A 24,425-nucleotide genomic window follows, 5' to 3' on the forward strand; every position below is an offset into this window, starting at 1 on the left:
ATGAAAACTAATATTCAGAACAAAAAGTTGGATTAAAAAAAATCTCAAATTCAGCAGTTCCCCACAGCTATTTTATCCTGCTTTTTGCAATTCTGCACTGAATTCACCATAGTTAAAGGAACACTATAGTCACCTAAATTACTTTAGCTAAATAAAGCAGTTTTAGTGTATAGATCATTCCCCTGCAATTTCACAGCTCAATTCACTGTCATTTAGGAGTTAAATCACTTTGTTTCTGTTTATGCAGCCCTAGCCACACCTCCCCTGGCTATGATTGACAGAGCCTGCATGGAAAAAAAAAACTGGTTTCACTTTCAAACAGATGTAATTTACCTTAAATAATTGTATCTCAATCTCTGAATTGAACTTTAATCACATACAGGCGGCTCTTGCAGATTCTAGCAAGCTATTAACATAGCAGGGGATAAGAAAATCTTACTTAAACAGAACTTTCAATAAAGAAAACCTAAATAGGGCTCTCTTTACAGGAAGTGTTTATGGAAGGCTGTGCAAGTCACATGCAGGGAGGTGTGACTAGGGTTCATAAACAAAGGGATTTAACGCCTAAATGGCAGAGGATTGAGCAGTGAGGCTGCAGGGGCATGTTCTATACACCAAAACTGCTTCATTAAGCTAAAGTTGTTCAGGTGACTATAGTGTCCCTTTAACTGATTGGTGACGTATCGGTTTAACTATAGAGAACACCAAAGTTTTTAGGCATCTAGTTAAATAGTAATGTAATATATATAAATAAAATTTAAAAAAACACAGTGAAACGAGGGGTCTGTTCTCTAAACAGTGGTGATCATTTGAGAATAAACTTGTAGAGTTTAGACTAAATATTTTCCAACTTGTCCGTCTTAAACTGTTCAGCTACAAACCAATTCATCATAGTGTTTGTTTACTTTTTGCATAGAACCCTGTGCATCTATTTACAAGGCAGATGGAAGAAATAGGACTTGGGTGTCCCTTTAGTTTTCTGAATTAACAGCCTTTGCAGTTAATGGCATTTATGCTAGATCATTAATTTATTAACTTAAAGGGACAATATAATCACCAAAACTTTAGCTTAATAAAGTAGTTTTGGTGTATAGATTTATATCCCTGTAGTCTTACTGCTCAATTATCTGTCATTTAGGAGTTAAGTCACTTTTTTATACAGCCCGAGTCACATCTCAATACATGTGACTTACACAGCCTCCATAAACACTTCCTAAAAAGGAACTCACATATTTTGGGTTCCTTTATTGCTTATTCAGTTTAATTTAGATTTTCCTGTTCTGACTGTAGCCTTGTATACGCCTGCGTGAGCCTCCTGTGTGTGATTATAGTTCAATTTACAGAGCAGGCGATAAACACTTCTAAAGTATGTAACATCTGATTGAAAATTTATTTTTTCTTTGCACACAGGCGGTGTCAGTCACAGCCAGGAGATGTGTGGGTAGGCCTGCATAGACAGAAACGAGTGATTTAACTCCTAATTGGCAGGGAGCAGTGAGACAACAGTGGCATGATCTATAAACCAAAACTGCTTAATTAAGCTAAAGTGTTTTTGATGCCTATAGTATCTCTATAATTCTTAAATGCAGCACTCTTTACCGAAACACTATAGGGTCAGGAACACAAACATATATTCTTATAGTAATAAAACCACCATCTGACCCACTTGCCCCCCTGCCTCCCATCCTAAAAATAGTAAAATCTTACTTGTATTCAAGTCTGCTGCTGGCTCTGCCCCTGGTCTGCCTGCTTGGCTGACATAATCAGAAGTGATTCTCTGAGCCAATCACAATGCTTTCCCATAGGATTGGCTAAGACTTTCAAGGAGGCAGATCAGGGGCAGAGCTAGCACAAGCCAAGCCAAACACAGCCCTGGCCAATCAGCATCTAATCATAAAGATGTATTGAATCAATGCATCTCTATAAGGAAAGTTCAGTGTCGGCATGCAGAGGACGCAGCACTAAATTGCAGTACTGCACTGCCACAGGAAGCAGCTCTAGCAGCCACCTGAGGAGTGGCCAGTGAAGTCATCACTAGGCTGTAATGTAAACACTGCATTTTCTCTGAAAAGACAGTGTTTACAACAAAAAGCCTGATGGGAATGATTGTACTCACCAGAACAAATACAATAAGCTGTAGTTCTTCTGGTGACTATAGTGTCCCTTTAACTCATTACTAGAAAACACAGGTAGGTAGCCTTTGGCACTCCAGATGTTGTGGACTACATAATGCTCTTACATCCAAAATGCTGGCAAAGCATCAGGGGAGATACAGTCCACATTACCTTCTGAAGACGTTAAGTATAACATTACAATCAATACCAATCCTGGTTATCTGAAAGATGGCTGTCCCTCCATTGCACAAGCTGGGCCGTAATTCTGAACATATATCTTTTATTAAAACAGTTTGGTTTAATATCTAAACACAGATTTGTGGTGAGCTGAAAACTGAAAGGATACAGCTGGAGATTTGTTTTTCCAAATAATATATTTTGAAATAATAAAACAAACCTTAAATCACATGTAATGCGGAGGCCACCACGTGGACAGTTGATGTAAGTGTTCCTTTTTAGGTGGTGCAATCCAAGGTAATTGCTGAACACTGCCATATTTTATTTAGCATGATTCTCATATAGCCGAGTAAATCATAAGACGTCCATGTTCTTAATGGCCCCAATTACTCAATGATCATACAGTCACATGTTTGAAGATTTATTATCATTATCACATACAGCCAATGTATTCTTATTTATATCACTTAAAGGAGAATAGTCACTTCCCTGGAAACTACACTATGGACTAAAACATTAGAAACTGCCTATAACGTGTGTTAACCTTTTTGCCCTTTTCCTTTTAAATCTGTAAAATTTAGAAAACGACATATTCTGTATGCTGTCCATATGATGGCTGCTTTCTGTGTAGGTTTGGAATCCTGACCAGATTCCTATTGAGTTGAGCTCCCCACTTATGCTCCATAGGTGTCACTTTGGAGGTGACCACAGGAAAGCATAAATGGAGGAGTCTCTGTAAGCTGTTTAAGCAGTAAGTTTAGCAGTTAGCATGTCAATCTCCCATGTTAAAATTAGCGTAGGACACACCGATATTGGGGTACTGTGACATAGTGGTGGGCTTAACACAATATAGCATATGGTGTAACCGAATCCCATATTTGTTTGCCCTAGATAGGTGATTTTAAATAGCCTTGTAAAATTTTAACTGTTTTTGTTTGTGTGCGCACTATGCTCTAATCTGTATTTCTTGTAAAAATGATTGACATGGAGGTAGCATGGAGGCACCCCATTGCGGGATAAAGAAATGTGGATTTCTAATTTAATTTTATTTCTCACACCTTGCAAATGCAGTTTGTTTAATATAGAAGATAAGTAAACATAATACTAAACACCCTGGAAAGTGACAGTTCTCGTTTAAAGATCACAGATATAGCATTTGTCACTTAAAAACTAGCAGCGTTCACTTTTAATTGTACACCACTGCACTAAATTCATTAGCTGATACATAGTTATTTAAAAAAAAAAAAAAAAAAACGTCTTGTGCGTGGAGATACTACAGTGCTCACATTTCCCCCTGCATATATTTTATACATTGTGTTTAAGTGCAAATTGCAGTCCCCATTTTTGGTTGGACTACAGCAACAATCACCCTCAGCAAGAAATGAACTGTGGCAGGTTACCCACCCTTGTTGCCAAAGACACAATGGCACTTGATATTTTTTAAAATGAATAGATAACCTGTATTTGTTATAGTGCTTAGTCACCATTTCTTTAGGAATCTGAAGGCAGTTCTGAATAGGTTCTGAATAGGTGCTACCGTGACTGTGATTCTAGATGGAAAGTCTACCTCGTCCGCTCTCTGTGGTGTCAATCCGTGAGGACTGACTGAATGGCAATTGTTATTGCTGTTCATTGTAGCTAAGCCAAAGGTACCAGTTTCTTCTTCTTCAGGAGCCCCCAACAGTTCCTGAAACTGTCTAGCGGTACCTGGTTTTAGGTATTGCCAAGCCTTACGCCCATTTTGGTCCCTGAGATGCACATTGGCATTGAACGCACCCACCAGCACCTTGATCACCATGCCATGCCCCTGTATAGCAGCTATATGCAACGGGGTGAGTCCTCCGCTGGCACGAGCATTTATATCCAGTGGGTAACCACTACCTTGAGCAAAGCCCATCAACTCAATAAGATCCTCATGGTTGCCATGCTTGGCAATCCAATGGATTATTGAGTACCCAGTTACAAAGTCCCTCTTATACAAAAGACTTGGATCTTCTTCAAGGGATTCCTTCACAGCCTCATAGTTGCCTTCTGCAGCCATAATCATCCACGCATGTTCCACCGGGTCTAGAACCAGGCTAGAAATACCAGAATCTATTTGCGGACCATCCTGTACATCAAAACTAGCAGCCGAAATCCAGGCTCCTCCAAAGGGCAGTGACCCTGTGTTACTCCATAGACTTCCTCGTATGCCTCTCTTCCTCTTACTCATTGTGGCCGGGGATGGAGTCCTACTCAAGCTCTCCGCTCTACTCATGTTACGAGCTTCCCTCATCTTGGGAGATCTGGCCACAGCTCCCTCTTGTGTGTTAACGCTTGATTCCTTGGTAGACCTGTATTTCGGCAGTTTAAAAATGCCAACGTCTTTCTTGATGTTCTGCCAGCCTTGAAGTTCTGCTTCTATTTCTTTATTCATTTTCCCCCAAGTTGCTGTTGCTTGACACAGTTTTAGTCATTTAAACTGAGAGACCTTGTAATCTCGCACTTCCACCTGCCTCTTGCTCGTTTGGCACTATTCTGCCAGCGGAAAGCATTATTGCAGCTTCTTCTTCTGCAAGATGTGATCTGGGCAACTTCCTGATTCTGTTCCTTGAAGTAAAAAAAATATTGAATGAATTGAGGAACAATGTAATTCTCTTAAAGCGGTAGCAGTATGATGCCACTGTCAAAGGGTTGCACTTGAGTGGAGAACATCGGTTTGGGACTAAATCTGCCCCCTTAGCCTGGATTGGGTTATTGTGCTGAAAACCAAGGAACATTGGCTACAGATTACAAAATAACTAAAAACCTAATGGATACAATAATCCCACAGTGGGCCACCATTGTTTGCCCAAAGCATGAGCATAGGACCATATAATAAGTTAATTTTATTCTAATATCTACAGGGAATTGATGGTGTAAATTACTATGACAGAACATTATATAACATGAATATAACATAAACCTACAAAACAAAATAGAATATTAGTAGACTGCATTGTGATTGTTAAAGGAGTATATATTATTAAATCAGACAAACAAACAAACAAAAAATCTATGTATTCTTTAAATTGCAGGAGAATACATTGGTTCACTTACATCTAAATTAAAATTTGTTGGGGGGGCGGAGTCTGACTGCCAAGGGAACCAGACGTGCTCGGCAAGAGCTCCTGCATCTGGCCCCAATAAAGCGAGATTACACCCAGGCCACTCACCTAGCAGACACTCACCTAGGCACTTATCTTACCAAGGGAGTCACGGTACACCGGAGGATACTCGTCTTGAGCTGATCCGACCCCGGTACGTCCTGATAGCAGTCTGCGGCCTACGAAAGCCTGAGCTCTGGAGAGACGGCCGCTCTCCAGGCTCCTTCGTTGCCTGAATGACCCTGGTGACCGAAGCTATGCTCCTTCCCCCCCCCTCTGGACCGGCGGGGGTTATCCCGGTATCCACTGGCTGGTGCCCCCATCAACCCTGCACAGCTTCCACCTCCCGACGCATGATCGCGGCTGACTCACCTAAGATGGCGGCCGGGCCTCTGCACTACCAGCAGGGCCTACTGCAGCCCATGGAGACACGAGGAGATGCTGCAGAATATGTGTTGGAGCGACTGGATGCCACCTTTGCTGCCTTCTGGGCTAAATTGGAGGCTTTAATTGCAGCGACACCTAATCAATCTCCAGAGGGAGATCAACACAACGAGTTATCCTACCTACCTGCAGGAAACCAAGCAGTTACAGGGGGATATTCTACTACACAAAGCGGCAAGCATAACCCCCACCCCCGCACAACTAACAAACGGAAAAAGCGCAAGAAACCACAGTGGCGAACAACGCTCCGCCGACCAGGCCAGCAACATGGACGCTACTACCCACCTCGACCACGGAGCTCCAGACACCCACAGCAGGGGCAAAAAAAACCAGAGGTGATCTCCCTACGGAGGAGGCCACCGAAGCTGAGCATAAGACCCCCACAGACAAGGCAACCGAAGCGGAGGGGAGCTGGACCAGGGGAGGTGACCGCGACGGGAAGGAACATGCAGAGCTACCCCAGCCCAAGACAGGCACAGCTTACCCGACACACAGCTTTGTTGGAGCTACACCCAGTACCCTCAGCAACTCTGCATAGCCCAGGAGATGTCAGCTCCTTCACACCAAGGAGAATACACCAGCTGCACCGACTACCACAGCCCCAACAAGGCATCGGCTGACCCCCAGACAGAATAGGACTCAAAGCCAGGCATAGTACCCTCTGTCACACAGCCCTCTGTGCCCCATTTGAACTCTCACAAATGTATACTGGATTATTTGAATCTGCCTAAAATGTTGAAAAGTATGCCTTTAAATTTATCTAAGCAGCCTACACTAGCAAATGTTGATTACTATTGTTAACACTATACGCAAGACTAAATGTTTGACTAGCTTGTTTACCCATACTACAAATAGTTTAACGACACAGAACAAGGTTTGTTAGCAAGTACCCTACTGATACTACACTTGGTTTTATCTGCTATGGCATCTCATACTATTTATTAACCGCGTGCCTAAGTTATTGCATAGTCTACTGTCACTTTTTGATAGTCTGTCAGGATAGGCATAGCTACTAGCTACAACATGCTTTTGTTCCACGACAAGTTAACGCTACTTAAAAAAAAATAAAAAATGAGGCATCATTACTCAGGAAATGTAATTGTCCAAAGCTATCGATATACTAACCCTTTATTGTAAACTGTTATTGCATTTCCCTCGCTTTGTTTCTGTACCCCATTCAATATGCTTCAATAAAAGAAAGATTGACAAAAAATAAATTAAAATTTGTTTGGACAATTCAAACCACTCTGTCTCTCCAACATGCTTCTGCATAGCAGGAAGGTCCAAAACATCTGCTGTGGTGGGTCACCCTGAGACTATAAACTAAAGATAAACTAAAGCTCTGTGCTTTAACTATGACTCCCATGAACTTCATCCAGCATCTGGTTTATGACACAAGGGCTGAGGATAATCAGAGTTATTATTCAGCAGTGTGAGAGCTGCTTTATGGTTACAATTGAGCTGGAATACGGATGAAATGTGGTGTGGTGTGAATGATCCTATTATCATTCAAACCATGCTATTCACAAAAGTGGAATACATAATTCAATATACACATACACTCTTTTTAACTATTCATATTCCCTGAGAAGTGGAACAGAGAAACAAATGAGTAATCAGCAAATTATTCAAATATTGAGACACAGAATGGAATATGTACTGCTGCAAAGTAAACTGTATTTATTACCAGAGAAGAAATGGAGACAAAACATCAATATTTGGTGAATCTCAATCCAAATTATCACAGATATAGTCACAGCAGCAATGAGGGGAAGCAGTGAAGAATAAACTGTCCACAAGAGCTTGCACTCTAACTGCTATATTCGTAAACAGTTAAACAAATCACAAACACACAAAATACAAATGAACATTCAAATGTCATAATTTTGTAAATGTTACTCTATTTTATCTAGCTATAAGAATATAGGAATACAATTAGTATGATATTACTTTAAATCACCAAGCCCCTAAATCACCCACTTATTGTACACACCAATATCACTTACTACAAGCAGGCATACATACGGCTTTCTCCAGGGCTGAATATATACAGAAAGACTCAAGACAGAGCAAAGTCCACAAACCCTCCCTCTTTAATCCCTTCCGCCTTTCCATTCTGTGGAACCTGCCAGGACAAACTGTCACACAACAGCAGCATTCACTTACAGCACGACACACAAACACACAGCAAGAGACACTCACACATAGCAAGAGACACTCACACATAGCAAGAGACACTCACACATAGCTAGAGACACACACACATAGCTAGAGACACACACACATAGCAAGAGAAACTCACAAATAGCTAGAGACTCACAAATAGCAAGATACACTCATTAGCATAGCATGAGTCACATGGCAAGGGACACTCACGCACAGCAAGGGACACTCACACATAGCTAGAGATTCACAAATAGCAAGATACACTCACTTAGATAGCATGAGCCACCCACCTCACGGCAAAAGTGAGAGGTACTATACAAACATATGAAAAGGTTTGGTCCACGTCATGGACCACCTCACGGCAAAAGTGAGAGGTACTATACAAACATATGAAAAGGTTTGGTCCACGTCATGGACCACCTCACGGCAAAAGTGAGAGGTACTATACAAACATATGAAAAGGTTTGGTCCACGTCATGGACCACCTCACGGCAAAAGTGAGAGGTACTATACAAACATATGAAAAGGTTTGGGAACCCTGGAAGGCCACTGACAGAGAAGACTGAGACTAGAACAGGAGGCATTACCATTCCTGCCCCGAGTGTAAGCCGGTGTAATCCAGACGAAACTCCGATCTCCGCTTGAGGATCCCCTCCCCCTTCCCTCCCCTCTCTATCCGTTACTCCCCCCTCTTTTCTTTAACCGGTTACTGTGTAAATGTCAAAATGTGTCGCCAACAACAGTATATTTAGGCTTGTGACAAAGACAATAACACTGTGCAAGTCGCATTACACAAACGTATACGTATACTTAAATGTACCATGTAGGTACCTGGTCACGCAACTATATCCACCAAAGAGTAACACAACAACACACCAAACATGAATGAATCTTAAAAAGGTGGTATAGAGAAGGGGGCAAATCACAAGTCAGCATTAGTGAAAAAAACGTGTTGGAAATAGAACGGGACACAAGTTAGTGTTTGTTAAGAGTTAATTCAAAACTCCTTGGTGGACGGTGACGAAGATATGACTTACAATGAATGTGCAGTGTCTATGGTTGTTTATTATATAACAATGTTCAAATGCATGACATGTTACTTGGCTTCTGCACAAGCTAATATGCTAACGAGCTATCACTATGTCTACCAAGATGGAAAAAATAAAGAATTATAAAAAAAAAAGAATAGCATGAGCCACATAGCAAGGGACACTCACGCACAGCAAGGGACACTCACGCACAGCAAGAGAATCTCACAAATAGCAAGAGACACTCACACGTAGCATGAGACACATAGCAAGGGACACTCACACGCAGCAAGAGACACTCACACATAGTTAGAGACTCACAAATAGCAAGATACACTCATTAACAAAGCATGAGTCACGTAGCAAGGGACACTCACACACAGCAAGGGACACTCACACACAGCAAGGGACACTCACACATAGCTAGAGGTTCACAAATAGCAAGATACACTCACTTAGAATAGCATGAGCCACATAGCAAGGGACACTCACACATAGCAAGGGACACTCACACACAGCAAGGGACACTCACACATAGCTAGAGATTCACAAATAGCTAGATACACTCACTTAGAATAGCATGAGCCACACAACAAGGGACACTCACGCACAGCAAGGGATACTCACACGTAGCTAGAGACACTCACATATAGCTAGCGACTCACAAATAGCAAGAGACACTAAAACGTAGCATGAGACACATAGCAAGGGACACTCACACACAGCAAGAGACACTCACACACAGCAAGAGACACTCACACAGAGTGAGAGAGATATAGATTGTCCCACTTATAATGTATATGTTGTCACATTACCACGATATCGCCCATACCATATTATGAATGTGGGGGAGCTGCATGCAGTGCGTTATGTGTATGTGTGTGATGGTTGTTTGTGGTCTTGATGTGTACATGTGAGATGTGAGTTTATGGTAAGGATGTGTTGTGTGTGATGGGTTACTGTATTTGTATGAGGGTTATTGTCTGTGGGGGTAGGGGGGCGTGGGGGAGGGGGGTACTGGTGTATGAGGGTGACTGTGTGTGTATGAGGGTAACTGTGGCAGGATGAATGTGACAGAGTGAGTGTGACAAGGTGACAAATAGCAACAGAAACTAACTCACAGCAATAGACACACACAGCAGCGTGCACTCATATACAGCAACAAACATACACTGAGCGATACTCACATACACCAATGGACACTCAGATACAAGAACAGACACTTACACACAGCAAAACACATACAGCTGCATAGACTATGGTACACACAAATCAGTGCATACCTACAACAGATACTCACATAAAGCAGTAGATACACACAAACAGAATCAGATTCTCACATAAAGCAGTTCCCACACACAGTAGCAGATACACCCAGCAGACTAGCTACACATATACAGCAGTAGATACTTACAATAGTGGTAGATACTCCATATGTAAAAGATACTCACATACAGCAGCAGGGCACACAGAGCTCTTACCTGCAGCAGCAACACCTTGCCATTGCCAACAGAACAGGTTTGGTGTGTTGACTTGCTGCACAGTCAGCATTCCTGAGACAGAGCGAGGGAGAAAGCATCAGGAATCCACAAACAGAGGTCGTGTGTGAAGGACCTCACTGTAATTGTTTATTTCCTCTTCGTGTCCTTGGAGAAAACAGCCTGGACCGACACAGCAACTGGCTGAATAAATAAAAAGTTTATCTAAGTTACCATGATACTTACAATGATAACATAAAACAGATTGGTTCTGGAAGAATACTCTCCGACCATTCTCTACATGTGAATCTAACTAGTAGATGGCATCGTAGGAGGTTTCTACATGCAAGACTGTTTTTTATATGTTTCCCAGAGATTTTAGTTTTTTCTGTCCATGCTGGCAGGCTCATGCATGTATCTACTACCCCTTCTGTACAACCTAACATCATTACTTTGCCAATAATGCATTCTGGTGTTTTTTGTTTTGTTTTTTTTCACTTTAAGGGCTTTCCTACAGTAACATACATGATTAAATATTATATACTGTTTATTTATGAAATGGCGACAGAATCATAGGTGTGTGCGGGCCTTTTTATTAGGGTATGATTTTTTTTTTTTCAAAAACAATTTTTATTTTACAAAAATATGGCACAAATAATATCAACAACTTAAAAGCAGTCATGGGTTATTGCCGCCAGTTGGAAAGTGACCTTCAATCAGTTACATTCACAATTTTGTAGTTGGGGTATGCTTTTTTATTAAAAAAATATTTATTTTTTTTAAAAAGACCAACAGCCATTGAACATTTTGTCACAATACATATTTATTTTTTATTCATAGAAGAAATTACAACTGAGCAAACTTTACTCACAAAACATAAGCTTACTAAAAGACCTAACCACAACTGGCGCAAAAGGTGCCCTGGGTACCCAACAGAATGTCAGCTGTACCGTATTTTGAGGTGCTTGGGCACACCTAGCACGGAATCTGCAGCCTCATACATTGCAGAAACCAATGTTCTATAGAGAGTAAAGGTATTTTCCAAAGATAATAAAATAAATAAACGCTCTGGAAAATCAAACCAACCTTTAACAAATAAAGATTAAGTTATTATTATAATAGATTTTGTCTTACTGCACTGTTAGGGTCAGCCAGGGTTAGTGGATTTAAATTCACTTTTAATTTCAACAGTGCTTATATTGACACATTGCACGCTGGACTGATCAATCTGATTGACGCATATTTTGTAACTGCCATTTAACCTGGGAAATGGTGATAATATATATTTTTCTACCTGGAAAACACACTTAAGCCTTTGAGAGGTTTGCTATGACCACTCCCAATGCATTCATAAAAGCCAGATAACATCAAAGGTAGATCTTAGCTGTATACATAGGCACGTTTAGTAAATGCTCTTAAACACTGCGTGGAGGAAAGAAAATCCTAGCATAATAAGGAAGATCACAATACTGTTCTTTGTGGCAGAACATTTTGTATTTTTTTGTTGTTGTTGTTTTGCTTTTACATCCCACCTCCCCCGGAGCTCGATTTTTAAAGGTTCAGTGGTTGAGCTTAGAAAGTTACCTAGGCGTTCTCTATGGAAATATGTTAATTTGGGTGACTGGGTTTAAAAGGGCAGTTTAAGCCATAAAACCACTACAGCTCAGTGTATAGTCTGTGGGTAAGGTCTGTTAGCTCATTGTCAAACTATTTGGGAGCAGATCGAGAACAATCCACCATTCAAAGACCATCCATCACCTTTGATGACTTCAGTCAACTATTATTGATTTCATCCAATGTGAATGGCAATAATGTGCGATTTAATCCAGGTCTCTCAGCCTATCAATACAAGCAATGTTAACCAGAATTAACATTAATAAAGCACACATTCTGCATTGTTGGTACTGCTGGTGGGGAGGCAGTTAGAATTGCTTGGTAGTAAGGGGCAAAATATATACTGCCAGACAATTAGCAGGAAGCCGGGTAGAAAGATCCTGGAGAAAGATCGAGATTGGCAACAGGAGAAAGCAGAAAGGTGAAAAATATGGGCGAAGAGCCTGAACGGAGATGTAGAATACACAGGGGGAGGCAAACTGCATCTTTTCCTAGTGCGATAAAATGTATTGCCCTGCCTTCTAAATTACTTGTGAAATAATTTTAGATATAAAAGGGTTCTTCTACTGAAAATTTCGAGATACACTGTTTTAATGCAATTGCTGCAGGACTGGAGACTAACAAAAAGTCTTTGAAATGGATTCTATGGCACACATGAAGACAATGTAAGGATTGGCAACAGGGTGACATGTGGCAATGACAGGTAAGGAAGATGAGCCAGGCAGCAATATTCCTTACAGACTGTAGGGGGCAGTATGGTCATTGGAGAAGATAAGAGATTGGATAAGAAGAGAGTGAAAGTGAATGTTATGCGCATGAACAAGTGCCTTGGTAATAACTTGTGTAAGAAAAGGGAAAATGCAAGCAATGTTTTCAAAAAGAAAATGGCAATATTTGGAGATCGACTTGATACAACATGTAAATGTACAGTCAGCTTTCAAGTCTGGGCTGATGGCTGTACCTGGGCTGTAAAAATGTTAACGTGTACTATCCTTGCTATTCTAGCCCTATTCTACAAGATATTAAAATTGTATTTCAGTTCAGAATATGGGGTACTTGTTAAGAGCACAGAAGAGTCCTGTACAACCTGACTCATGGCGACCATTACCATAGTACCACAATACGACTGTTTGAAAATGTACCAGACCAAAGTTATTAAGGAGAAGGTTGTTATAGTACTAGCAGACAGGAAATAGATGCTTTTCATAGCTAAGAGAAAAAAAAAAGGTGAAGCTCGTAATTAGATGTCTCAGTGCCAGGATGGAAGAGTAAATAAACAACATCTCAAAATAGGGGAGACAAAACATTGCTTAACAACAACTGTTACAGAAAGGAAATTAAGGGAGGTAAAGTCAGGCTAACGGTTAGACAGTGGATATGTTGAGGCTAAAAGTGGAAGACAGGAGATATGTCACGGCTGAAGCTCACAGACAGTAGATACGTCAAGGAACAAATATATATATAGCAGACTTACTAAATTATTATTTATAACAGACTAAATTATTATGCTTCATTTTATATAGATAAATATAACCATGTCAGGGAGATGCCTTTTTTTCAAATTCTTTATTTTTGGTTCAAGTCATAGGTATACATTGGTCACACAATAAATCAATGAGGATATGCAGTTTGCCAAGGTGTGCACATTTCAATAGTCTAAGGCCTATCTCTGCTTAGCAACCTACAACGTTAATTTTTTTTTTTTATTATTATTCTTTATTTTGGCAGTCAACGTGATATAGACATTGCGTGTAGTACATTCAATAAAGCATAACATTACACTTAACCATTTTCATGCATTTGGTAAGATATCGATGTTGCCTGTGGTTTTTATTGTTTATAGTGATGTGGCTTGTTACCGCCATAATCCTGCCTCGAGCGGTGGTTGTAGTGGGTGTAGGTGTTAAGGACATGTACGGCGGTGCGTTAGCAGAGAATGAGAAGTATTGTGGTGTATGTCAAGAGCAGACTGGACGCTGTGTGGATACAGCTCCCCTTGGTGGAGTGGGTGTATGTGGTTACTAGTGTGGAGCTGGGGCAGTAGGTGGTCTTTAAGGAGCTAGTGTTCCCGGTCTCGGCCCGTTTAGGCCTGGGAGGTGGTGGAGATGGGTATGGCCTTTCCCCGCTGTCGGTGCATTCCATGGTATGTAGCATGTTGTCTGAGTGGGTGCATGAAACATAAACAGAGGGGAATACAATACGAACAGTATAACTTATACTGTGTCAACAGGTCATCTGCGTGAGGCTGGCCCTGTGAGGTGCCTGTGCCTTACAAAATGGAAAAGCAAGGTTTTAAGTAAAAATATACAAAAGAAGCTTGATAATTGCCAGAGTCAGGTAGTTGCCCGGCTGGGTATGCTCCGGTTTGCCGGGATAAACAGGACAGTGTTAGCCGGGTCCCATGCTGTCGGTGCAGGCGTTGCGGTGTGGTTCAGGCCCAGAGTGGTCAGGTTGCCTCTATCTCCGATGGCTCCGCCACCTTGATCTCCGTGTTCTGGTGCTGAATAATTAGCATTCGTGTTGAGCCCCAGCGATACTTGATTCCTTTCATTGATAGTATGGATGTGAGAGGTCGTAGTGTCTTCCACCACTGTAGGGTCAGGCGGGAGAGATCTGAGTAAAAGGTAATGTCCATTTCCTCAAAGCGGAACGGGGGTTTCCCTCTCACTGCGCTCATGATGGCTGATTTATCTTGGCCATTTTGGAATTTGACCAGTAGGTCACTGGTGTTGGAGGCCGCTGCTGCAGGAGGCCTGGGGAGCCGAAACATCCCCTCCAGTATAATGCCCTTCGCTTGTTTGGGAGAGAGAAGGGCTGTGAAGAGCCTGCGCAGGCAGTGTGGCAGTTCTGCCTGTGTGATATTGTCTGTGAGACCCCTGATCTTCAGGTTTTTCCACCTTCTCTTGTCCTCCATTGCTGCAAGCTGGTGGCTCAGAGTGGTGTGAGCTGTAGTGAGGGTGCCTATCTGGTTCTGTAGCTCCAGAATGTGAGCTGCATGTGTTGTGGTGGTCTGTTCTATTGCGTTTAGGCGCCCATTGAACCCCTTGAGGTCTTCTCTCACCTGTGAGATTTCTGAGGAGAGGCTTTGATGGAGGCTGGTTAGTATTCCTGTGGTGAGCGGTTCTGACCCTTTGGATGCTGGCTGGGCAGGTTTCGGAGGGAATAATCATCAGATTCGTTGGAGAAATCTCCTAGGTTTGCCGCCATGTCTGTTCTCCCCGCGCCATGGTGGCCCTCTCAGGAGGTCGCTGATATCGGCACAGAATCTGGGTCGATCCGGACGGGGGTTTTTTTTTTTTCTCCCCATCATTTGTAGAGCCGTCCGGTGCTTGTTGGGGGGTATTACACCCTGTATTTTAGCTGGTTTGGGGCTTTTTTCGTGCCCGTTTGTCGGAGCTCAAAGGGATGTGCTTCCGATGCCGTTGAGAGCTAGCTCCCTCCCCAATTTTTTTTTTTTAAAGTTGTACTTGTGTGTATACGAAGCACTAAACTAGGAACATCACAGGTAATCCTAACATGGCATAACTATATATTGTGCTGCATGTTTCAATGGTAAGGTAAGTATAAATCGCTTGGCATCATCAGATGCAATAATAGCTTAAAGGTTTAAAGCCCATGGAAGCAAATTCCCGTTATATCCTGCTCTGTGTTACCAATAGGCGGGCGGGGGGGTTACTGAGTTGGTTATAAAACTAACTAAACATAAATGTAAGCTGAGTAGACTGGTTTAGGCAACTATATGTCGACTCAGGGAAGACTGTCCCCTTCAAAATATCAGGTAGTGACTGCTGCATAGCGGTCCGGTGTGGACTGGCGCAGGGTAAAGGGTATTGCTGTCTCCGTGGGATGTTCAGGTAGTTGTCTCAGTCGAAGTACCCGACAGAGAGTCCTGAGGAAGGTGTAGTGTGGTTAATAGGGACTTAGCCTCTGCCATGTCATGCCAGCAGCCATTACCGCAGCCCTATCTCTGCCACTCTGGAAATGGACGGCAAGATCCTTGGGTACGTCCGCCGGTGCCTTGAGAGACTTCGGCACCCTGAAGAAGCTGTCTGGCCCCACTGATTTGCCTTACCTAAGGGTAAGTAGTGTAAGTAGTGCAATTAGGAGCCGCCTCAGGAGGTGTGAAATCTCTGCGACCAGTATATCTTCCTTGAGACCTCTTATTTTCAAATTATTTCTGTGCCTTGTATCTTCGATCACTGCAAAGTGGCCTGCATTTAGCTCACCCTACTGTTGTAGCTCTTCGATCTCCTATTGAAGTGTGGCAATTTGTAGTGAATGATCGTTGGAGGCATTTTCAAGAACTCCCATTCTGCCCGATAGGCCTTGAATATCGTTGTGGATTGCCACCACATCCGTCCGAATATTCTTCTGGTGGTTTGCCAGGACAGCCCTCAGCAATGCAGTTTGATTATCCTACGAGCTTGGAGATGCCGGAGTCGGGAGGTGTGCGACCATAGGGGCATCCAAGTCTTCCTCCTGGGACAATTCGTCTGAAAGCTCAGAATAGGTTTCTGGAGAGGAGGCCATCTCGGACCCTGCTGCGCCATGCTCCTGTCTCAGTAAGTCTCCGATATTTATCTGCGGCTTGTCTGATTTCTGCTTTTTAGTCTTGCAACCCATGGTGTTTCCCCTGCCGTGCTCGAGCACTCTCATTCAGCCAGGGGGTTTCTGAAGTCCCACAAAGAGGTTTAATATAGCTTATTGCTCAGAGCTCTTGTTCAGTGCTGCTAGTCACTATAATTACACATTTTAAAAAAAAAAAATCTTTATTTTTCGTGTGTAATGATAAGTACATGTGCCAGGCCACAATAGCCCTTATATGTCAAACAATATCATATACATTATGCCCAGAGATTCTAGTCACACACTTTTTATAGTTACAATAGGTCTAATGAGATGTAAAACTGTTTGGGTGAAAGACACCCGTCTAATTAGATCACCATGAGTATTGTGAGGCCGTAGGTGGAGGGGAATGGGCGGTTTCGACTAAGTCTGATAACTGTTTCTGTTCCCCAGTCATGTATCTCGAGGTTATGAGTGTGTGATGTGTCTTGTGGCCTCGATGAGTATGGACGGGGAGTGGGTTGCGATGGTTGCGGGGTTACTCTGTGTGTCCCCCTATAGTGGCTAGGTCCGGTCCCTTGTCGCTTCAAATTGTGGTTACTGGTGTACACCAGTGTGTGTGTGGTGTTCTGGGAGTTGTAGGGTGTCGTTTGGTTGTAGGGGCGGCTGCGTTTGTGCGCTGGTCCATTGTGCAACTATGAGAGGTTTGGGTCTAGGTGTATGGAAGTCGCCGCGTTGCGTCTGGGTCAAGCCGCGCCCGTTGGGCTTCAGGCTAGAAGTGTTACAGGACTACTACGTCGGCGCTGCTGTCATTTCCCTTTAACCCCAGGGAAGGGGGGGGGGGTCACCGGAGCAGTAATGGTCAGCTCCATTGTGCCTATCTCCCATTTCATGACCGTTGGGGTAAGGCAAACTGTATGTAAAAGTAGGAACAATGTTAACATAAAATATTTAAACTAAAGCCTAAGAGACTGTATGCAGAGAGAGTTTGTTCAGTTTTTTGTGCCCCTGCTTGGTCCAGGTGTCGCGGTTAGGTGATCTAGCCGTGATCTAGCCGTGTCGTTGGGGCTGATGCAGGGTTCAGGAGTCCTAGGGCAGTCATCAACGCTGAGCCCTCCGTGTGGTCAGTGACTTTGTAGTGCTTGTCGTCCTTAGTAATCCAGAGGGTCCCTGGGGTCGACCACCTATAGGCTATTCCTGCCGCTTGGAGTTGTTTGGTAATTGGGTGCACACTCTTGCGCCATAACAGTGTGGCCCTGCAAGTCCTGAAAGAAGGAGAGTTTGCAATCTTCAAATTCGAAAGGGGTTTTTCCTTCTGTAGCTGCCATTAGCCCCAGTTTGTCAGACATTGATTGGCATCTTAGTATTATGTCTCGTGGAGCTGAGGTGGGTGCCTGTGAGGATTTGGCTATCCTGTAGACCCCGTCGAATTGAAAAGTCTTAGCTTGTCTGGTCAGTAGGAGTGCGGCCACGAAGCGCCTGGTGAAGTGTGGTAGTTCCTCCAGCGGCACTGTGCCTCTAATCTTGATGTTTTTGCGTCGCCCTCTGTCGTCTAGTAAGTTAATTTGTCTGGACATTGTCACTTGTGTGGATTGTAGGTGGCTCAACTTCTCCCCCATTATTTGGTAGTTCTCCCTCAGTCCCTTAACCTAGTCTTCTATCGCCTGGGTGCGTGAGGACACTGCGTGTACATCTAGCTTTAGTACTGCCAGATCTGCTTCCCACATTTGTCTCAAGTTCTGTTGCAGGTCTGTCAGCATTGCCTGTATGTCTTGTTTAGAGGCCGGTGTAATGGCTTTTGTCCTCCCTGCTTGTGTGGGGTGTTGGGGACTGGGGTGTGGGCTGTCCTGCGGTTCCCCCTCCTCTGAGGGCAGTGGGGATTCTTCACGGGGGGGGGTCATTGCGCTTGGGGCCTGTAGCATTTGACCTATGTCGTGCTGCGGTTTCGGGGTGCTTTGGGGTGGTTTTTGGGACCTGCTCCCCATCTCAACTGAGCTCAGTGCGCCGGGGTGCCAGTCTTCCAGGTCTGTGATATTCCAGGGCCAAAATTCTCCGGCTGTGGTCTGTGGCCTCACACCCGCCTGGTAGGCCTTGCCGTCTCTGCGTTTATTTTTGGAACCGGGCGTCTGGAAAAACAGCATCGGCAGTAGCAGTGGGGTCCTCCGGGCTCCGTGGCGTCTTGTGTGACCCGGGGTTAGTACGGGATATCCCTGATTGTTTCGGATTGCAGTGAGTTATCCTGGAACTCCGAGAGTGTGCGTCTGCTCCGGTCTGGTGTCAGGCTCTGCCCCAATGACACAATTTTTTAATCTTGATATTTAAAAAAACAAACAAAAACATGTTTAGGTAAACACAGTCCAGTGAGTCTATTCACTGGTTAGTTTGAGTGAGATTAGCAGACGTGTCAAAAGAACAAACATGCTACCATGCTACATTAAAGGGACACTATAGTCACCTGAACAACTTTAGCTTAATGAAGCAGTTTTGGTGTATAGAACATGCCCCTGCAGCCTCACTGCTCAATTAAGGAGTTAAATCCCTTTGTTTATGAACCCTAGTCACACCTCCCTGCATGTGACTTGCACAGCCTTCCATAAACACTTCCTGTAAAGAGAGCCCTATTTAGGCTTTCTTTATTGCAAGTTCTGTTTAATTAAGATTTTCTTATCCCCTGCTATGTTAATAGCTTGCTAGACCCTGCAAGAGCCTCCTGTATGTGATTAAAGTTAAATTTAGAGATTGAGATCCAATTATTTAAGGTAAATTACATCTGTTTGAAATTGAAACCAGTTTTTTTTCATGCAGGCTCTGTCAATCATAGACAGGGGAGGTGTGGCTAGGGCTGCATAAACAGAAACAAAGTGATTTAACTCCTAAATGACAGTGAATTGAGCAGTGAAATTGCAGGGGAATGATCTATACATTAAAACTGCTTTATTTAGCTAAAGTAATTTAGGGGACTATATTGTTCCTTTAAACAAAATATAAATCAGGTAGGACTCAAAAGTAGGGGATCTTGGGGCGTGGCCTTACAGCCGACCAGGACAGTCGCATGGTGCTGGAGCTCCTCAGGGAAATCCTGTTATCGAGCCTAAAATTGGACTTTCTCACTCTTGTTTTGGCTACAATCTTGATCCCAGACCTGGGAAACATATTGCCTATTTTCTGGCACCTTTTGTCCCGCAGCAGGCGGATGAAGCCCATAGCAAACTACCTGCGACCTGCAGATACACTCAGGGAAAGGGAGGCGGCCGCTCCTCAACCTTGATCCGAAGCATGCTTGTTCCAAGCCCTGTTCCCACCCTACCCACTTTGGTCCGGGGGTGGGGGGATAATCCCGGTCCTCACTGGCATTCTGATCCCAACACCTAGCCAAGATCTACCCAGCTTTGGAAAGCCAGAGAAAGTAGTAGCCATATTAAGGTATGCTCCACCTCAGGTAGGTCTTGCTTTGTGGTTTATATATATTGGAGAGAAAATGGGGATCAGGGAGCAGATGGAATACTGACGCTCTCACACCACCTGCTGTATTGAAGGAGCTGTAGTCTCCAACCATGCACTATGGTGCCATCAACTTCACAGAGTACTGTAGCTCAGGGGAGGCATGAGAATCAGAAGTCACCTCAAAAATATCAAAGTTGTTCTATTTGATGTTTCAAATATTTATTTCTTAATGTTGGGCTCAAAAAATAAGGGGTTGTTTTATACATGGGGCGTCTTATACATGGAAATATATGGCATGTCCTTACTTACACTATCTGGTTGAAGAGAAAGGTTATGCAGATTTACGATATTGGTAAATGTTTTATTGCCACTACAGCACAAAATTTGGTATTGTATTTCCAAATTTTCAGGTTTTTACACAAATAAATGTTTAATAAACAATTTTTCTTACATAAAAAAATATTATTTGATGCACATTCTAGTCAAATAACATGGAACTCTTTTGTGGCTGTAAGGAATCAATTGCTTAATGTCTTAATAAAAACGTCCACTGGGTGGAGTCCTTGTAATATTTTCTTTGTCGCTGACGTTCTGCACTCATGGGCAACTTCCATTCAGGGTTCTAAGAAATAGTCCCTCTTTAACCAAATAATTCTACTTTACTCCTCAGTTCTTACCATTGGGTTTCTCTAGGCCAGTTCAATTCCATTAAATTAGATTGAGGAAGGCGAGCACCTATAGTAAACCATTTATTGTGTTCGGTTGCCTAGGGATGTAATTTTGGCTCCTGAACCAGGGATTAAGAACTACTGTTTTATGCCTTACTCTGGAAATCCAAAATAAATTGCATCAAAGCTATTGTTTGGCATTAAACATGTACATTTTGGTAGAAATGAGGGCCTGGAATGCCAAGATTAGTAACGGACGTAGGGATGGACGTATTTTGTGCATGTGGTAGTTTTGTCCACCAAAATGATTTAAGAAAATAAATCAGACAAACCAAAAGGATGTGTAAATGTAACAATTAATATACTGTAATATATATATATAATATAATATTAGGTATATATTTGGCAGTACCCTGATGGGCGCATTTTCCCACCATTTCGGTCACAGATCAAGTGAGAAAAAGTACCAATAGTCAGAAAAAGAAGAGGAGCCGTAATACATTGTAAATGTTTCTTTCTTAAATATTTATCAATACAGATTTTGTCCTTTACTGATCCTCCCTTTTCTCTCGCCAATGATCACCTGTTCCCTCACTTTAACTATGAATAAAATTAAGGCTTAGTGGCTGTCCTCTAGCGGCCAATCACCTTTTTTTTTATCCCTGTCAATGATCTCTTTTTGGCATTTGGATGGAACTTTTAATTAAATGAACAAGCTCATCCATGGCGTTTCGTGATTAGTGAATTTAGATGATCATGCGATTGGATGAATTGCAGTTCATATTAGAACTAACCCCCAACACTTTATTACATATTAGATGTACAGTTACTAGTAGTGGAACACATTAAGGTACTCATTATACCTTCATCCAAATCCAAGCAGTTTAGGAATTTACCAGCTCAAAAACTAACAATCCTGTATATTCTAATGTCAGGTGCAGAGGTCTATATAGGAAATGGATGTCTGATGGTCTAATGATACCTTCAGTTATACTGGGTTAAACACAAGGTTTATTATTCACGTACTTCTTGGCACGGTTTGTGCTTAACTCATTGGCTGGGAGCATTAACTCATCACTGCAATGTACAGCTCACCTTATTGGCTGAGAGCATTAGCTGGTCACTACATTGTAGGACTTGGCTCAGGAGAGCTAACAGAGCTCCTAGTTTAGGACTTCCTGCTCTCTGACATTAGTAGTGGAGACATGCTGAGGAATATATCAACATATTTACCCCAACTAAATCTATGGCCATTATATTGAGGAAGAATATAGCAGGAGAGGACAGTTCACGTTCAGAATTACCTCACTATGCAGCATTTGTTATGGGGCCTTGAAGTGATAATCCAACCAGCTCTCTCACTTAGGTGTCTGAGACTGAAACGAGCATCGAGTGACTGGGGAACGTATGTCAGAAAGAGGTAGATTGATGAGGAGAACAAAAGAAGGATAAAGTGTTGGGTGCAGTGAAACAAAGCATGGGATTCAGGTGGTGAGGAGAAAGGGGAAGCGGGTGGGGAGGAGGGAAAGAGAGACACAGCTGGGAGAGAAACAGAAGAACTAATGTAGGGGGAAAGGATGGATCCTGAAATACGAAGGGAGGAATCCGTGTGGTCTAGATCTTGGGGGAGAGGAGTAAAGAGTCAGAAAGAGACTGATAGAGCGAGGAGTGGCTATATAACATATATAGTGAAACTGATTATTATTATTATTATTATTATTATTATGTATGAAGCGCCATTTTCTGCAGCACTGTACATTGGGATCTCCTAGTATATTCAACAGAAGTTTGACTTAGAATAAGCAGTAGTGAGGCCTTGCTCAAACAATACTTTAGCTGGACTAAGAGCACATCGAAAAAACAAACAAACTCGTACGACACGGGCTGTTTCAGTTCCTTAAAACAGAGCTTTTCCTGCAATATGATCAGATCCATCTTCTCTGCTCAAACAATATAAAAAAATGTAATGGAAATAGCGCAAAAGCACACGAGGTATTTACAATACATTGCATACTAGGTCTTTATACATTTTATATATCATTTTATATATCTACAAATGTATTTATTTTATGATTTAGTAGTGAATAACCATGCCAATGATTGCACTTTGTACCTGTTTTAGATATGCCTGTTCTGTATTACCCTGTTATTAAAGGCTTGCTTTGTATTTCTTTAGTTTGTATAGTACATATACTCTTGCTCTGTATTACTCATATATATATTTTCTCTTTATACCTGCTCTCTCGATCATTATACTATTGTACTATTTTACTATGTTGTTATTAATATGCTTGCTCAATATGCGTGCCAAAGGTTGCCTACCCCTGCGCTAGACTGTAAGCCAGGGCCGTCTTTAACGCGGGGCAAACGGGGCAGCTGCCCCGGGCTCTGTCCCTGCTGGGGGGCCCAAGACAGCTGCTCCGTTTGCCCTCTGCCCACAAACTATGGGGGCCCATCGTATGTGTGCCAGAATGTCTGTATGTCTATGTGTGACTCTGTCAGTGTCCGTGTGGTTCTGTATGTCTGTGTTTGTCAATATGTCTGTCAGTGTATGTGTGTTTCAGTATGTCCATCTGTCTGTGTGTATATGTGCCGGTATGTCTGTCAGTGTATCTGTATGTCTGTGTGTGTGAGTCCGTCAGTGTCTGTGTATTTCAGTATGGCTGTCTGTGTCAGTACGTCTGTCAGAATGTGTCTCTGTATCTGTATGTTGTCCATTTGTGTTTGTGTGTGTGTATCTGTATGTGTCAGTGTTTGTATCTGTATATCTGCATGTGTGTCAGGTTGTGTATCTGTGTGTCTGTATGTGTGTCAGTGTGTGTGTCAGTGTATCTTTATGAAGTCAGTGTGTGTACCTTTGTATCTGAATGCATGCCAGTGTTTGTATCTGTGTGTGTCTATGTGTGTGTCAGTGTATCTATATGTAGTCTGTGTGTATCTGTATGTTCTTGTGTGTATTTATATGCGGTCAGTGTGTATCTGCGTGTGTGTGTCAGGTAGTGTATTTGTGCGTATCTATATGTAGTCAGTGGGGCCCAAGTAAATGCTTACCCAGGGTCCAATCCAAATTAAAGACGGCCCTGCTGTAAGCTGATTTGAGCAGGGTCCTCATCAACCTATTGTTCATGTAATATTTTGTTACTTTCTCATTTATTGTTACATTCCTTTTTCTATAAAACTGTACAGGCGCTGCCGATTATGTTGGCGCTATATAAATGCCAAAAATAATAATTTCTTATATATATATATATATATATATATATATATATATATATATATATACATATACACACACACACACACACACATATATATGTATATATCTGTGTTATCTGTTTGCCCAATGTACCTGTTTTATAAATGAGTGAGTATACCTAGCTGTTATTACAGCCCGCACTGTCTGTCTGTCTGGTTCTGGTACTGTCTCTGTCTGCCCATCATTTCACATCACGTCTCAAACCTCACACCAAAACCAAGTCAAATTCTCCAGACGTTTCATTGAAGAGAGGAAGGTCCCATTGGTCGCAGGGTGTAGAAGCCCTTTTTACTTGCCTCCTCTTCCTACCCTCCACACCCCCCCTGGGTATCTCAGCCCCTGCCC

General features: G+C 42.5%; 1 protein-coding gene across 6 annotated transcripts; it reads right to left on the reverse strand.

Annotated features, from left to right (window-relative positions):
• Positions 1–3,191: 3,191 nt before the first annotated feature.
• Positions 3,192–24,420, reverse strand: SOWAHD (sosondowah ankyrin repeat domain family member D). Of its 6 annotated transcripts, none has more exons than XM_063431933.1 (3): positions 24,317–24,420; positions 10,536–10,732; positions 3,192–4,880 (listed from the first exon to the last, which is right to left on the reverse strand). In XM_063431933.1, the coding sequence occupies exon 3, from the start codon at positions 4,705–4,707 to the stop codon at positions 3,772–3,774; it is 936 nt and encodes a 311-aa protein (XP_063288003.1). In that variant the 5' UTR covers positions 4,708–4,880; positions 10,536–10,732; positions 24,317–24,420; the 3' UTR covers positions 3,192–3,771. The 6 variants fall into 6 exon arrangements, with proteins under 6 accessions (XP_063288003.1, XP_063288005.1, XP_063288009.1 ...); XM_063431935.1 differs by having other exon boundaries at positions 10,506–10,732; XM_063431939.1 differs by lacking the exons at positions 10,536–10,732; positions 24,317–24,420 and adding an exon at positions 10,779–10,801.
• Positions 24,421–24,425: the final 5 nt, after the last annotated feature.

This window comes from Pelobates fuscus, chromosome 9 (assembly GCF_036172605.1).
Source record: "Pelobates fuscus isolate aPelFus1 chromosome 9, aPelFus1.pri, whole genome shotgun sequence".
Lineage (NCBI taxonomy): Eukaryota > Metazoa > Chordata > Amphibia > Anura > Pelobatidae > Pelobates > Pelobates fuscus.